Source organism: Choloepus didactylus, chromosome 4, assembly GCF_015220235.1.
Source record: "Choloepus didactylus isolate mChoDid1 chromosome 4, mChoDid1.pri, whole genome shotgun sequence".
In the NCBI taxonomy this organism is placed as follows: Eukaryota; Metazoa; Chordata; class Mammalia; order Pilosa; family Megalonychidae; genus Choloepus; species Choloepus didactylus.
The window spans coordinates 97344820-97359245 of NC_051310.1; the positions used below are offsets into that span (position 1 = coordinate 97344820).

Sequence of the window (14426 nt, forward strand, 5' to 3'; positions counted from 1 at the left end):
TGGAAGGATTTATGTTTATTTTATCCCAGAATTTTATGATTACACTGGATACCACAACTAATGTACCAGCTTCAAAGACAGAGATAAAAGAATTCTACAGCTTGGAAAGCATTACAAACTTAACAAAAAGTAAGTTACTGGTCAGGCAGAGGTTCTGACTCCTAAGACAGAGGTAGAAACAAAAATAGGATGCTTAAGAGGGAATAATTTTTTAACTCCAAAAATAAGGCCACACCTCGCTACACATTGTTGATTTTTAGTACACTGTAGAGTCAAAAGGAGAAGAGTAGTGCCAAAAGCTCAGGATAGTTCTGACAGTTTATTACATAGACACAGCTTTTAAAAGGAACCCATAATCCTTGTAGAAGATGATGCTACATAGGTTTTAAGTAAAGGAAGCTGAGTTCTTCAGATTTGAGTTATCAACAAAGGAGCATCATCTGTCAAGTTCAAACACTACTTATGAGGTAAGCCCCAGTGCTAGTTTCTTTCTGGCTAGTTTTCTAGACCCCTATCACCAATTCAATAATGTTAGCTAATCCACTGATTTAATACAGTGTTCAGAGAGTTCTATACCTTCTTAAAAATAGCTTGAGGCATGACCAAGATAGCTAATTTCTTTTAAAGCTGCATTTGATGCAAGCAGGGCCGCAGGGGGGCTGGCGTGTTATGGTGTATTCAGGCCCATGGCCTGCTCCATGGCTTGGGTGCCCTCGGCTGCGGGTTTGGGCAGGTCCAACCTGGTGGATGACTCCTTCCTGGGATTTCCAGTAACCAACATCCAGTGATTCTTCGGTTTTTCAACTCTGTGTGAATCCAAATATGTGTGAGCAGCAACTTCAGCTTCCTTTCCAAAATAGGTACTGGGCCAAGAAAGAATGCAGACTGGTTGGAAATTTCATACTCACTCCCAACAAACTACTAATTTAATCTCAAAAGCACCTAATTGAGCAGCCTGCTATGTTAAGCCCTCTGGGCTCTATCAAACACTACATGTTTGCAGGGAAGTTGCATCCTCTTTGGACAAGGATTAGGTGGAGAGGGTCCTGTTATACCTAAAATCCTCTTGAGGGGGGAAGACTTGTATAACAGAAGGAGCTCTAGTAGGATTTCTCACACCATCAAAGTTCTGTGTGACAAATTTCATCATTAAAGGACTCTAAACTGATCTCAGCTAATATCTGCCCCAGCCCCGTTCACACCATTTTCCTCAACCCTGTGATAGATACCTTAAGAAAAGATGCCGGTGGGCCGCCAGTCCTCGATTTGTTTGGCAGTGACTGATGAGGAGTTTTGCATTTGCCTTTCCAAATAAAGAAAATCTGTTATTTGAATTCTGAATTAAAACTGCCCATTTCCCAAAAGCAAAAATTTGGAAATATGCTATCTATTCATTTAAATTTAGTGGTTTTTTTTAAAAGAAAATATTGAGAATAACCTAGAAGTCAAACTATCATGGACTGAGTAAATACATTATTATAGATATCCATAGGATGAGACATTATACAATCATTCAAAGATTGGAGATGATCTTTGACAACATGAGAGATGGTCAATGGTGTTATTAAGTGAAACAAAAAAAGTATATTCACGATGGCCTTATTTTGTAAAAGTATTGGCATAGAAAAAGATGAAAATGATAAACCACAGTAGTACTCTCAGGGTAATTTTCACATTTTTTATGCTTTTCATAGTTTTCAACAATGAATATTTATTCTGTTTATAATCAGAACAAAATAATAAATATTATTTCAAAAATCTGACCTGTGTAAGCTAACAGCTATACAAGAAAGAGAAAAGGAGCCCCTGACAGCTAGGTGCTGGCCTGGCACCCACAGCCAGGCCTTGGCATTCTCCTGTGGAACAGAGTCAAGTTCAGAGAACGTCAGCATCAGACAAGGCCACTGTGTGACCATGATGGGTCAAGATAGAAACGAGACTACTCTGAAATTAGGTCTGAACAGAGACAAAACACAAGCAGTGTCCAAGCTACAAAATACCAAGTACCCCCTCTCTGGCTAATATGAATGAGTACTGCTTCTTCACCAATTGCAATCTTAGCCTCCTGCTGGTATGCCCTCCCTATAGAAAAAAATTATTGGGAGAGCCATTATAGAATGACCTCCTGCTTCCAGACACCATCCAATCCAGAGCAAACCTCTACCTTCTAGGACCCTGTCTAAAATCACCCAACCAAAGCCCAAATTCTGTAACATGTCCTTTCTCACACCCTCTTACTGAGACACCCCACAGTTCCCATGGTGTGCATTCTCCCTCACAAGTAATAAACCTGACTGCTCAACTACAGATGTTTCTGCTGCTCTCTGGCTAGAGGGCACTGACATGTTGTGCAAGGTATTAGATTTCCCGTTTCGCAGAGTGAGAGGTTCAGAGACTGGCCTCAGGCTATAAGGCAAGTTAGTAATGGAGAAAAGAACTCCTGGTGCCTGGGCTGCTACTCCTTCAGTGACTCTAATTATCATCATCATCATCACCCTCAATCACTACAACAATAACCAACATTTGTGAGTGCTTCCTGTGAGGCAGGCACCTTTCTAATAAGTTCTGTAAAGGTATTAGCCACTTAGTCCCACAAAACCTCATAAGATAGGTATTATTACTATCCCCATTTTACAGATAAGGAAGCTGAGACACCGACAATTTAAATCATGAAAATCATGAAATCAAAGAAAACAAAGTTTGGCAAAGACCAGCACAACCTGTTTTGTTTGTTTTGTTTTGTTTTGTTTTGTGGACAATGTATATCCTCTGTGCTGGGAGAACCAACCTTGTGAACCCGGGTTCCACCTGGCAGAGCTTGAGAGAGAAGCACACCGTATCCGGTGGATTCAGAGGGGCCTGTGCTGCGGGCTACTGACTGGAACGTGGGCAGTGGCCATGGACAACCACCTCAGCCAGCTGATTCTTTAATTCCACCCACTCCTGGTGGCTTCTGACAATTCCTCCTACACTGTCTGCCAGATGGCTTGTGAGCAAGTAGCAAAGCCTCTGGCCCCCAAAATGGTAATACCAGCTCTGTGCTTGCACCAGACCCCCTGCCTTCCTGTCAGGACCATGCCTCAGGCTCCAGTCTCATGGCAGAGAGAGGTGAGGGGGGCACAGGGTCCTGGGGAAACAGCCAGTAATGAGAAGAAGGAGGCTGTCTTGCAGGGCCGCTGTGTTGGCCCTTGCAGCTGTCCAATATCTACACTTCCCTAAGATTTCCCAGCCCCTTTAGAAATTGGTACCTAACTAGAGAACTGAAAGGCTATGCAAAGAAAAGTGCGACTGAGCATCAGTATTTTTTAAAAGCTCCTTAGGTGACTCTAATGTGCAGCCTGAGTTGGGAAACACAAGTGCAGGATGCTTCCACACTAAAAAAATAGGGCCTTCCCAGCAGAGAGAGAATACATAAGGCATTTGAGCACTGATAAATTCAAATAAATTCAAATTCCATCTGTTTGATGGCACCAGCACACGTCTTCCCTATACCATGCTCACCGGGACAGGGAAGCCTTCATACTCCAGGCGTAGCTGGGGGTCGAGAAAGGCAGCCTGCCAGCAGTTCAGGTAGGAGACCTCATCTGTCAGGTACACTTCCTGGAGCCAAGACTTCTTAGATGATTTCAGTAGGGTCCTGTGGTCACTTGCTAAAAATAACTGAACATGACAGCAAGTAGATGAACTAAGAGCTATTTGGAAAGCTATTTAAAAATAAAAAGCAATCAACTAGCTGGATGGCAAGTATGTTCAAAAGCAGTTTTCAAAAACTCTTGTTCTTATTGATCGTATGAGAATGCTCACTTTTCCTCTACATTAGAAATATCATCTTGAAATGCTGACACCACCACCACCACCACCCACCTTCTAATCACTTTTCTTCTTCTCCTTCCTTTAAAACACTCTCCTTCCTTTAAAATACTCTCCTTCCTTTAAAGTCTTCTCCTTTTATAGTCTTCCTTTACAGTCTTCTCCTTCCTTTAAAACACTAAATTCAATCTCCCCCTCCCCTTCCTGTTCCCCACTTTCTGCTGCCTGCCACTTCTATTATTCAGGGCATAGGACTTGGATGAATATTTTATTTATTATAAGTAATGTTGCAGGAAATTCACTGTATAAAATGAAATAGTCTTAAAACAAAAATCATCACAAATGAGAGTCATTTGTGAGCCTCCACACTGGCCCAAGACCCTCTGGAATTGATGTCAACACTTGGAATTCATATCAAGCATCTTGGCTGACTATGTCCTTACCAAAATTAACCTCAACCTGCTTAAAAGTCTGAAGTGTTAGTACTTTGTTAGCCCTTTATTGATTCACCTTCCCTGTGAACCTGGAGGTCATTTCTTCACAATTTGACAGAGTTTTAATAAGCACCTATCTTATGCTAGGCTGTGTTATGAGGTTATATCCTTGAGAAGCTTCAGGCCAGCAGGAGAGATGATGAACTATAGAAACGGAGGTGCATGTAAGGTTAGGGCTGTCCAGCACAGGTGCAATGAGCTGTAGGAGTGCAGAGATGGAAACATGATGTTCTTCTGGGGGCTGAGGAAAGCCTTTAAAGAGGAGGCAGTGGGCAGCTGGGGAGCTAGAGGGGATGAGCGTAGACAGAGAGGGTGGGGACACATTACAGAGGGCTTCCAATGCCATGGGAGGGTCAGAACTTTAATTCAGAAGGCAGTGGGGAGCGACCGATGACTTTTCAATGGGTTTGGGATGAGACCAGACCAGAGTTTTCACAAGATCAATCTGGCAGCACACCGTTCAGTGTGGTTTGAATCAGGATCAACAAGAGGGATCAAGCAGCAGGGATCTCAACTGAGGTGCTGGCATTAAGAATGAACAGACAGGCCCAAGTGCATTGTGAAGGAAGAGGGATGGCACTGGCCAAGAGCTACATATATAGGCGGGGAAGGGAGATGGGTCTGAGGTTACACTACAGCTTTGGCTCTGGGTGAGGAGAGAATGACCAAGCCATTTAGAGTGACAAGAAAAGCAAGACACAAAATGGCAACCAAAAATATCCATCTCAAATTACAAACTTTGTTGTACTGATGTTAAAAAAAAAAAAAAAAAAAGATAAAGTCAGGAACAAACCTAGAAAGCTCCTATCACCAGGATTTTTATGAATGCCTTAGAAATGCTTGCTAACCCACAGACAGGAAACACAAATAAGATGTATGAGAACTTGAGAAGAAATAAAATTGTCATTATTTGAAGATGAAATGACTGTTTGCCTAGAAAAGCCAATAAAATCAATTTAAAACTAATAGAATTTAAAAGACTAAGTGGCTTCCTCAAAAGTGTATACAAAAATTGATCCCAATCAAACTTCCAACAGCCTACTTTGCAGAAATGGAAAAATCAATTATCAAATTTATTTGGAAGGGTAAAAGGCCCTGAATAGCCAAAGCCATCTCAAAAAAAAAAAAAAAAAGAAGTTGAAGGACACAAACGTACTGATTTTAAAACTTACTACAAACCTACAGTAATCAAAACAGCAGGGTACCTGCACAAGGACAGACATACAGACCAGTGGAATTGAATTGAGAGTTCAGAAATAAAACTTCGCACCTTTGGCCAACTGATCTTTGACAAAGGTGCCAAGTCCACTCAGTGGAGAAAGAATAGTCTCTTCAACAAATTGTGCTGGAGAACTGGATATTCATATGCAAAAGACTGAAGGTGGACCCCTACCTCACAACATAAAAATTAACTCAAAATGGATCAAAGGCCTGAAAATAACAGTTAAAACTATAAAACTTCTAGAAGAAAACATAGGGAGACACCTTCAGGACATTGCCTTAGGCAGTGGTTTCTTAGACTTTACACCAAAAGCACGAGCAACAAAAGAAAAAAAAAAAAAAGACAAATAGGACTACATCAAAATTTAAAATTTCGTGCATCAAAAGACTTTATCAAAAAAGTAAACAGACAAACTACAGAATGGGAGAAAATATTTAGAAACCATCTTTCTGGTAAAGGTTTAATATGCAGAATTTATAAAGAACTTCTATAACTCAAAAACAAAAAGACACATGACCCAATTTAAAAATGGGAAAAAGACTTGAATAGGCATTTCTCCAGAGAAGATATACAAATAGCCAATAGCCACATGAAAAGATGCTCAAAGTCTTTAGCCATTAAGGAAAAGCATCTCACACCTGCTAGAAGAGCCACTGTTGAAAAAACAATAAATGCTACAGAGGATGTGGAGAAATAAAAACCCTCATACATTGTTGGTGGGAATGTAATGTGGTGCAGCCCACTGTGGAAAAAAGTATGGCGATTCCTCAGAAAGTTAAGTATAGAATTACCATATGACCCAGCATCCCAATTCTAGTTATATATCCAAAAGAACTAAAAGCAGACCCTTGAACAGATATTTGAACACTGATGTTCATAGCAGCATTTTTCACAATTGCCAAAAGGTAGAAGCAAACCAAACATCCAGCACAAATGAATGGATAAACCAAATGTAGTATATACATACAATTGAATATTATTCAGCCATAAAAAAGGAACGAAGTTCTGAAGTTCTATGAAGTTCTACAACATGCATGAACCCTAAAGACATCATGTTGTGTGAAATAAGCCAGATACAAGGGGACAAATGCTGTATGATCTGACTTATATGGAATAAACAAAATAGGCATATTCATAAAGTCAGAAACTAGAATACTAATAACGAGGGGTCAAGAGGGGGAGGGGAATGGGGAATTAATGTTTAGTTTGTATCAAGTTTCTTTTTCGGGTGATGGAAAAGTTTTGGAAATGGAAAATGGGAATGGAGGTATAACTTTGTGTATGTAATTAACACCACTGAATCGCATATTTAAAATTTTAGGTTGTATATAAGTTGCTATGCGCACACACACCCATAGAACTGTACAATTCAATATAAACAATGTGCTAAAGTTAATAGCATAATTATAATAACAAAGATACCACACTAATGTAAAATGTTTATAACAGGGAAACTGTGTGTGAAAGGGAGGCTTATGGGAACTCTGTACTTCCTGCATGATGTTTCTCTAAACCTACAACTGCTCTAATAAAAAAAATTTTTTTTAATTAGCTTCTTGCCAGCTGCATTGTAAAAAACTTTTACTCACTAACATCTTAGCTTTTAAGGGTGTATTTTTGTAATTTGCAAAGTTAGAAGGAAAGACTTGGTCCAAAGCTGCCCATGAAAAGCTGCAGGCTGAAACCATAATGCAGCCAGAGAAGGAATCCCTGCTGCTGGACTTCTCTGCCCACTTCTAGAGCCATTCGCCCACACAGAACTAAAAGTGACTGGTCCAGAGTAGACATGCAAAGTGATGACTCACCATTTTGTCTGCAAATCCTCCTTGTACCCCAAGGCAAAAGTTCTGCCCATATCTAAGGACTTGACCAGCAGCATTTCCATCTACACTGTCAGTGGAGAAAGAATGTACTGTTAAGTCTCTGTGTGAGAATCATTTGAAAGCTCTATTTGTGTGTGTGTGTGTGTGTGTGTGTGTGTGTGCATGCAATTTTGCTTTTAATCATATACCATAACTGAATTAACTAACTAAATAAAAGGACTTCTCTTTTGGCCTTAAAATTTGCCAGCACCCTATTCCCTGTCTTACACCACAGACAGAAAACAGAACATCCCTGCTTTGTGAGCCTTTGGCTAGAGTGTGATGAGCACATCATGCTACCCTACACCAAGGAATTCCAGTCAAGTGTGTGTGACATTTGTAGAAAAAATCTAGGTAACACAGTTGTAGACATTTAACACTATCTTCCCTCCTAATCCTTCAGGAACTGGAAGTTGTGATCAATTTTTAGTTTTCTTACCAGATAGTATCTGTATTCAAAAGAAATCCAAGTTGAAGAAGTTTCATTAAGACTTAAAGGGCTGGCTATAGTCTTATAACACTGTTACCACAAAGTTATAGATTAGTTTAAAAGGGAAAGTAATGGTTTTTAATTGTAATTATGTAATTTTTGTTCTCTGAGGTCTTAACTGCTCATTTTCAAAATTTCGTCAAGTACCTTTCTTAATAGACAATTAATTTTAAAAGAGTAAATGCCATGCAGAGCCACCTTGCATTAAACTAGATATTTTTTGTAAAAACAACTTAGCAATGTTAACAACAATGAAAATACTCAAATGAGCTCAAAGCATCCTGAGATGTTACGAGGATAGCCTTCCAATCAGAATATGAATTTAATTCTCTGAATCCTATACCTATGAATTAAGCATTTTGAACTGAACCCAAATTACCAATTAGGCAGTGTAAGGTAAAAGGGATTGTAAAAGCTCTTGACAATAATTCTCAAGGTAAGAAAGCAAGATGAGAATCACAGAGAATGTTCATATAAACTTCACCTCCAGTAAGCACTGTTCCAATCCCAGGGCATCCATAAGGTACAAGTAAAAACTGATACTTATGATGAAAGCGACCTTAAAATTGAAATCTCTCTACCTCAAAATGATAAAAGTGTTTCTACCAACTGGGATCTTGGTTTGTGCTGCACTCAGGCCACAGGGCACCTCTAGTTCATCACTCAGGTGGGCTTTAATTTCATCTGGAGTCATACACAGACTCAGGTCCCCACCCAGAAACAGATCAGTATCTATATCACGATGGTCAGGATTCACAAGCATCACTTTGTCACCATAGTGAATATATCCATCTTCAGATATGGAAAGCTGCATCTACAAGTTTAATAGAAATTTTTTTAGTGAATCATACAATTCCTTAACAACGAATGCCAAGGCCTCTCCCTGTGTACCCTTTTTTCCCATCTCAGACTAGGAACTATTTCAATAAGGGATTCCTTGGATCCCCTCAAATCCTTAGTTTTCTTCCTTTTCCTGCCATGCCCCCCTCCCACTTTGCCAAGGCAAAGCCCGCAGGTATCCCAAATGAAGCCAAATGAAACCAGGTTGACTTCATTATGAATACATTTATTTGACATTCATCAAATGTTCCCTGACCACCAACTAAGTGATATTTTACTTATGTATCAATTCACTCATTTATTTATTTGGAAATGAAAATAAACCTAATTAAGAGTAGGTTTATCTTATATTTCTAAAATCTTGAGGAATTTTAAACATTGTGGTCATAGATTATTTTTAAAACCTGTTATTTCCCAATAATAATCCAGTTATGGAATTTTTGCTTACTTAACATGTACTCACACTTACTTTGACAGAATTTTGAAAACAAAGTTTGAATTTAAAATTACCTGTCTCAAAAGATTCTCTTTCAGTCTGCGGTTTCTCTGTATGAGAAGTTCTCCTTTATCCCTCTTCTCTAAGAAATCTTTCATGCGCTCCTGATTAAAGATAAAATGAATGAAATCCAAAGTCTCAATAATAGTCCTGAATAATGAGGGTTGGAAGCTTTTAGATCAAAATTACCTCAAGTTGAAAAACCAAAATTTGAGAACAGAAAAAGAAATGTAAGTATAATGGGAATGGTGGAAATGCTTTTAGCATTATTTTAACATTTTTAATTCATTGTACTCTCTTTGGAAAATGAGAAAGACACAAAAAAGATAAAGAAAAATCACCTGTCATCACTCCAGCCAGAGAAAATCATGAGAAACATCTGGAGGCCATCTCTTCCCTACTGAAGTCTCCCCTGACTGTAGGATGATTGACACTGGAAATTCCACCGCACCCAACTAGATAGATACATGGAAGTGGCTTGTCCCAGGGCCTCGTCAAGACCACCACATCACCGTACAAGAATACAAGGCAATGAGTATAGTGTCGGAAAAAGAGACACCGAGGGGACTCTGAGGAGAGCATGTGTGATGGGAGGGAAGGGTGTTAGTGAGGGGCAGGAGTGTTTCTATTTAGAGCCTGAACCCTCAACTGGATTGCAGCGTTTGAGACCGTAACTCGAAGGAACAGACGGAACTTACTTAGGGCGGCTCCCGAATAAGGCACGACCCAGGCCTGGGAGTCAAGGCACCTGAGTTTGGGAAGCTAAGGGAAAGTTTTGTGCTCAAAAGGCCGTGTGACCTGGGTCTGAGGGCAGCGAGTGAGATTCTTTGGAAGTTGAGATAGGGATGAGATTTTAGGGGAGGTGGGGCGGTGTAGTGTACTCTGGTTTTAACAAGAGGAGACTCCGGGTGTCCAAAGTAGGAAACCGAACTCAAGGCAGAATTTGGGAATCTCTGAGCCCCCGGGGGCTGACCGGACACGGCCCTCCGTACCTCCTCCAGGTAGACGTTTTCGTTCCAATTTCCCATCCGGACTCGTGGACCGTACAAGTTTTGCGCCATGGTGTCCTGTTCTTCCGCAAGCAGGCCTCCCTCGCACACCGCAGGCTTCAGCGCGCCCGGTCGTCATGGCGACCCCGCCTGGTGCGATTGGTCAAGGTCCGGAGCCCTGCTGACCAATGAGCGGCCGCGCACGGAGTCTGCTGCGCGCCTAGGCGGCAGAGAAGGCTCCAGGCAAAGCAAACCTCTCCTCACCTTGCTCCCGTTCCACCTCCACCGCTTAGATTTCGCTGTTTGATTGCAAAGTAGTCGAGGGAAAACTCGTTCCGACACTGCTCGACCTAAAAGCTCCGTAGAGGAAAAGGAAGCAGTTTCCTCCCTTTTTTTCCTAGAATCTAAGCGAAAAATGCTATAGCAATATAGTACTTCTTGCTTGTCCAGGCAGCCTTGAGGAGCTTTTAACTGGACGCACAGCTTGCTTGCAGCCTTTTTTTTTTTTTTTTTTTTAATCAGCCTCAGCAACAAGTTCGCTCTGATCACAAAACAGTACATGCTCAATGTAGGAATTTGGAAACCAAATAACAGAAAAGGGAATGGGGGAAATTATTCAGAATGTCACCACCTCAAAAGTAAGGAATATACCATGTTGGAATATTTCTGTTTGTACGTTTCTGAGGTAGTCCATATTTTCAGGGACTGTATAGCATTCTCCCTCCCTCCCCCAACCCCCAACTGAGAGGACAAGCCGGTGGTTGGCAAGAAAACTTTAAGAAAACCAGAATATCCTGTAGTCAGCATTTTTAAAATAAGATATTATTTTATGAGACGGGGGAATAAATAGTTTCTGTAGAACTATCTGACCTTGTTGCTGATTGAACTCACCAGGTAATTTACCTGTAATTAGTGTCTACTGAGGACAGAAATGAAAGACAGAAGAATTTTCCCTCCCTCCAGCAAACCTAGTCTAAAAGAGAAGATAATTCAGGGAAACAAATTACTTCAAGGAAGAATGGAACTAATGTAATTAAAGATGGGCCAAAGAAGGACCATGAGAGTTAAGGAAAAATTCGTTTCTGCTTTGGGGGATTGTGGGAATAAGAATGGAAGGCCTTCCGAGAGGGGACTTTGGGCTGGACTTAGAGGACTTGAGCCCTCTTCGATTCAGGGAAGAGCCAGCAGGCTGCAGCATGTGCTAGAAATAGGAACATCCCCCCACGGCGGGAACCCACGGCTCTGTTAATACATCACCACATGTTGGCATACTTTGAAAGGAAAAACGGTACAAAGAAGTTAGGTCAGGTATTATACCACTAACTACATTTTGTAAGTTAAGAAGCTGAGACTCAAGATGCTAGAGGCTTATCTAAATTCAAACTGCTAAAAGTTGGTCAAAGCAAGAATTCAGCCTACATTTTCTGACTCCAAAGTTCATGTTTTTTCTTTGTAAGTGCTTCCATATTCTAAAAATTGGGAATAAGACAAGGCAACTTTTGACTTCATTACTATTTAATAAGGTTCAAATGATTCAGTCATTCATGAGTCAAGAAAAAGAAATAACATCAATAAAAATTGGAAAGGCTGGAAAAATTTTCTTAAAAGCAAGTTAGTATTACATTCTTAAAAAACCCACCCCAATCCTGAAAACTCAATAGAGAAATAAAAATTGCAAATGTTGAAATAAAAATTTCTTAATAGCAGATGTGATTATATTCCTAGAAGATGAAATCCAATCCCTAAAAATCAAGAGATAATAAAATAACTTAGTAAAGTGGTCAAATATAAGATAAAAATTGAAAAATCAATTGTATCTATATACACTGCTAATAAGTTAGGGAGTAGCCAGTAAGCATTTTTAAAAATGCATGTAAAGTAGTTTAATGAAAGATGTAGATAAATAAAAATTGTTGAATGGATAGATTAAATCTGTTTCTGCCCATGTGATTTTTAGATTTATAACATTTCCAGTTAAAACCTTAAAAGGATAGAATTTTTAAATATTCTAAAATTTGTAAAGAAAATAAACATGCATTACACTTTTACATACATTTCATCAGAGGAAAAAAGATGCCATATTTGCACCACCAAATATTAGAAGTCATTCTGATGCAGTCATCATCAAATTACTGTGACATGTAGCTCAAAACAGAAATATATGGTTTAGTGGACTAGAAGAGTAACCCCTCCAAAATAGACCCTCACATGTAAGTACATGTAAATTTAATGTTCCACAACTAAAGCATCCCAAGTAGTGGGTCAGTAACTGTTATTTTTCATATGCTGTGGAGGCTAATTGAATGTCTTTTTAAAATAGATTTGTTGAGATATAATTCACAAACCATAAAATTCATCTTTTAAAGTGTATAATTCAATAGCCTTTAGTATTTTACAGTTAGGCAACAGTCTTCACATCTAATTTTAGAACATTTTCATGACCCCAAACAGAAACCCATCTCCCATCTCCCCTCCTCTCACCCCCTGGGAGCCTCTAATTTATTTTCTGTCTATATGAATATGCTTATTCTAGATATTTCATTTAAGTGGATCATATACTATATGGCCTTTTGTGTCTGGCTTCTTTCACTTAACTTAATGTCTTCAACGTTCACCCATGTTGTAGCATTTATCAGTACTTCATTCCTTTTTATGGCTGAATAATATTCTATTGTATGTATAGACCACATTTTATTTATCCATTCATCTGTTGATGGACACTTGGGTTGCTTCCACTTTTCAGCTCTTTATGAATAATGCTGCTATGAACACTCACGTGCAAGTTTTTTGATTCAACATATGTTTTCATTTCTTGTGGGTATATACCTTGGAGTGGAATTGTTGAGTTACGTGGTAACATCATGTTTAATATCTTGAGGGACTGCCAAACTTCTTCGCAAAGTAGTAGCACTATTTTACATTCCCACCACCAATGTGTGATGGTTCCTTCTTTACATTCTTGTCAGTACTTGTCATTATCTGTCTTTTATTTTATGGCCATTCTAATAGGTGTGAATGGTATGTCATTGATTTGTGTTTCCCTAATGACTAATGTTTTTGAGCATTCTTTTATGTGCTTATTGGCCATTTGTATATCTTCTTTGAAGAAATGTCTATTCAAGTCCTTTGCCCATATATTAATTGAATTATCTTTTTATCTTTGAATTTTAAGAGTTCTTTTATGTCCTGGATACAAGTTTCTTGTCAGACATATCATTTGCAAATATTTTCTCCCATTCTGTGAGTTGTCTTTTCACTTTCTCAATAGTGCCCATTATAAAGTTCAATTTATCTGTTTTTCTTTTGTCACTGTACTTTTGCTGTCATATCTAAGAAACAATTGCCTAACCTATATTCATGGAAATTTATGCCTATGTTTTTTTCTAAGGGTTTTATAGTTTGTACTCTTGCATTTAGTTTATGATCCATTTTGAATTAATTTTTTGCATGGTATAAGGAATGAGTCCAACTTCATTATTTGGCATGTGGATATCCAGTTCTTACATCAACATTTGTTGAAGTGTCTTGGCACCCTTTTTGAAAATCAATTGACCATAAATGCAAAGGTTTATTTATGACCTCTCAATTCCATTCTATTTATCTATATGTCTCTCCTTATGTCAAAACAACACTGTCTTAATTACTGTAGCCTAGTAATAACTTTTGAAATTGGGAAGTGTGAATTCTCCAACTTTTTTCTTTTTCAAGCTTTATTCCCTTATCTACTTTTTGTGCTACATTAATTCACATAGTAACAAAAACAATAATACATTATTATAAATACTACTTTCTATAATGGTATGTCTTGTAAAGAAGCTGAGAGAAGAAAGCAAAGCAGTATATATTTATAAAGTTTGTTATATTACCCTTCTTAATTACCATTTCTAGTTCTCTTTATTTCTTCCTGTGGATTTGAATTACCGTCTGGTGTCATTTCCTTTTGCTGATACAGCTTTGCTTCCAGCCTCTTCCTTGTACTATTATTGTCAAATTATCACATTTCTATATGTTATAGACTAGACGATGAAATTATATGCATATTGTGTTATGCAATTGCTTTTATTTTTTTTAATTTTATTTTATTTTGAAATAAATTCAAAGTTATAGGAACAGTTGCAAAAACAGTACAAACCCCATACACAGAACTCCAGCATACCCTGACCCCCCTCCCCTGACACCCCAATCCACCAACTTTAACATGCTGTGACACTGGCATTTCTTTC

The 14426-nt window shown here is 38.8% G+C and overlaps 1 protein-coding gene across 7 annotated transcripts in view; it reads right to left on the minus strand.

The window, feature by feature from the left end:
- The window catches only part of CFAP161 (cilia and flagella associated protein 161), a 134188-nt gene continuing 119762 nt past the window's right edge, over nt 1-14426 (minus strand). For 4 of the 7 annotated variants that reach the window (XM_037833216.1, XM_037833218.1, XM_037833217.1 and 1 more), the window contains 6 exons: nt 9229-9318; nt 8460-8692; nt 7332-7416; nt 3502-3660; nt 1230-1303; nt 1-863 (listed from right to left, as the gene is read on the minus strand). In XM_037833216.1, coding sequence (XP_037689144.1) covers nt 668-863; nt 1230-1303; nt 3502-3660; nt 7332-7416; nt 8460-8692; nt 9229-9318 — 837 coding nt within the window. In that variant the 3' untranslated portion in view covers nt 1-667. Of the gene's footprint in view, nt 864-1229; nt 1304-3501; nt 3661-7331; nt 7417-8459; nt 8693-9228; nt 9319-9555; nt 10187-10206; nt 10676-14426 lie in introns of those variants that run through there. The other 3 variants (XM_037833214.1, XM_037833215.1, XM_037833219.1) reach the window with 3 other exon arrangements.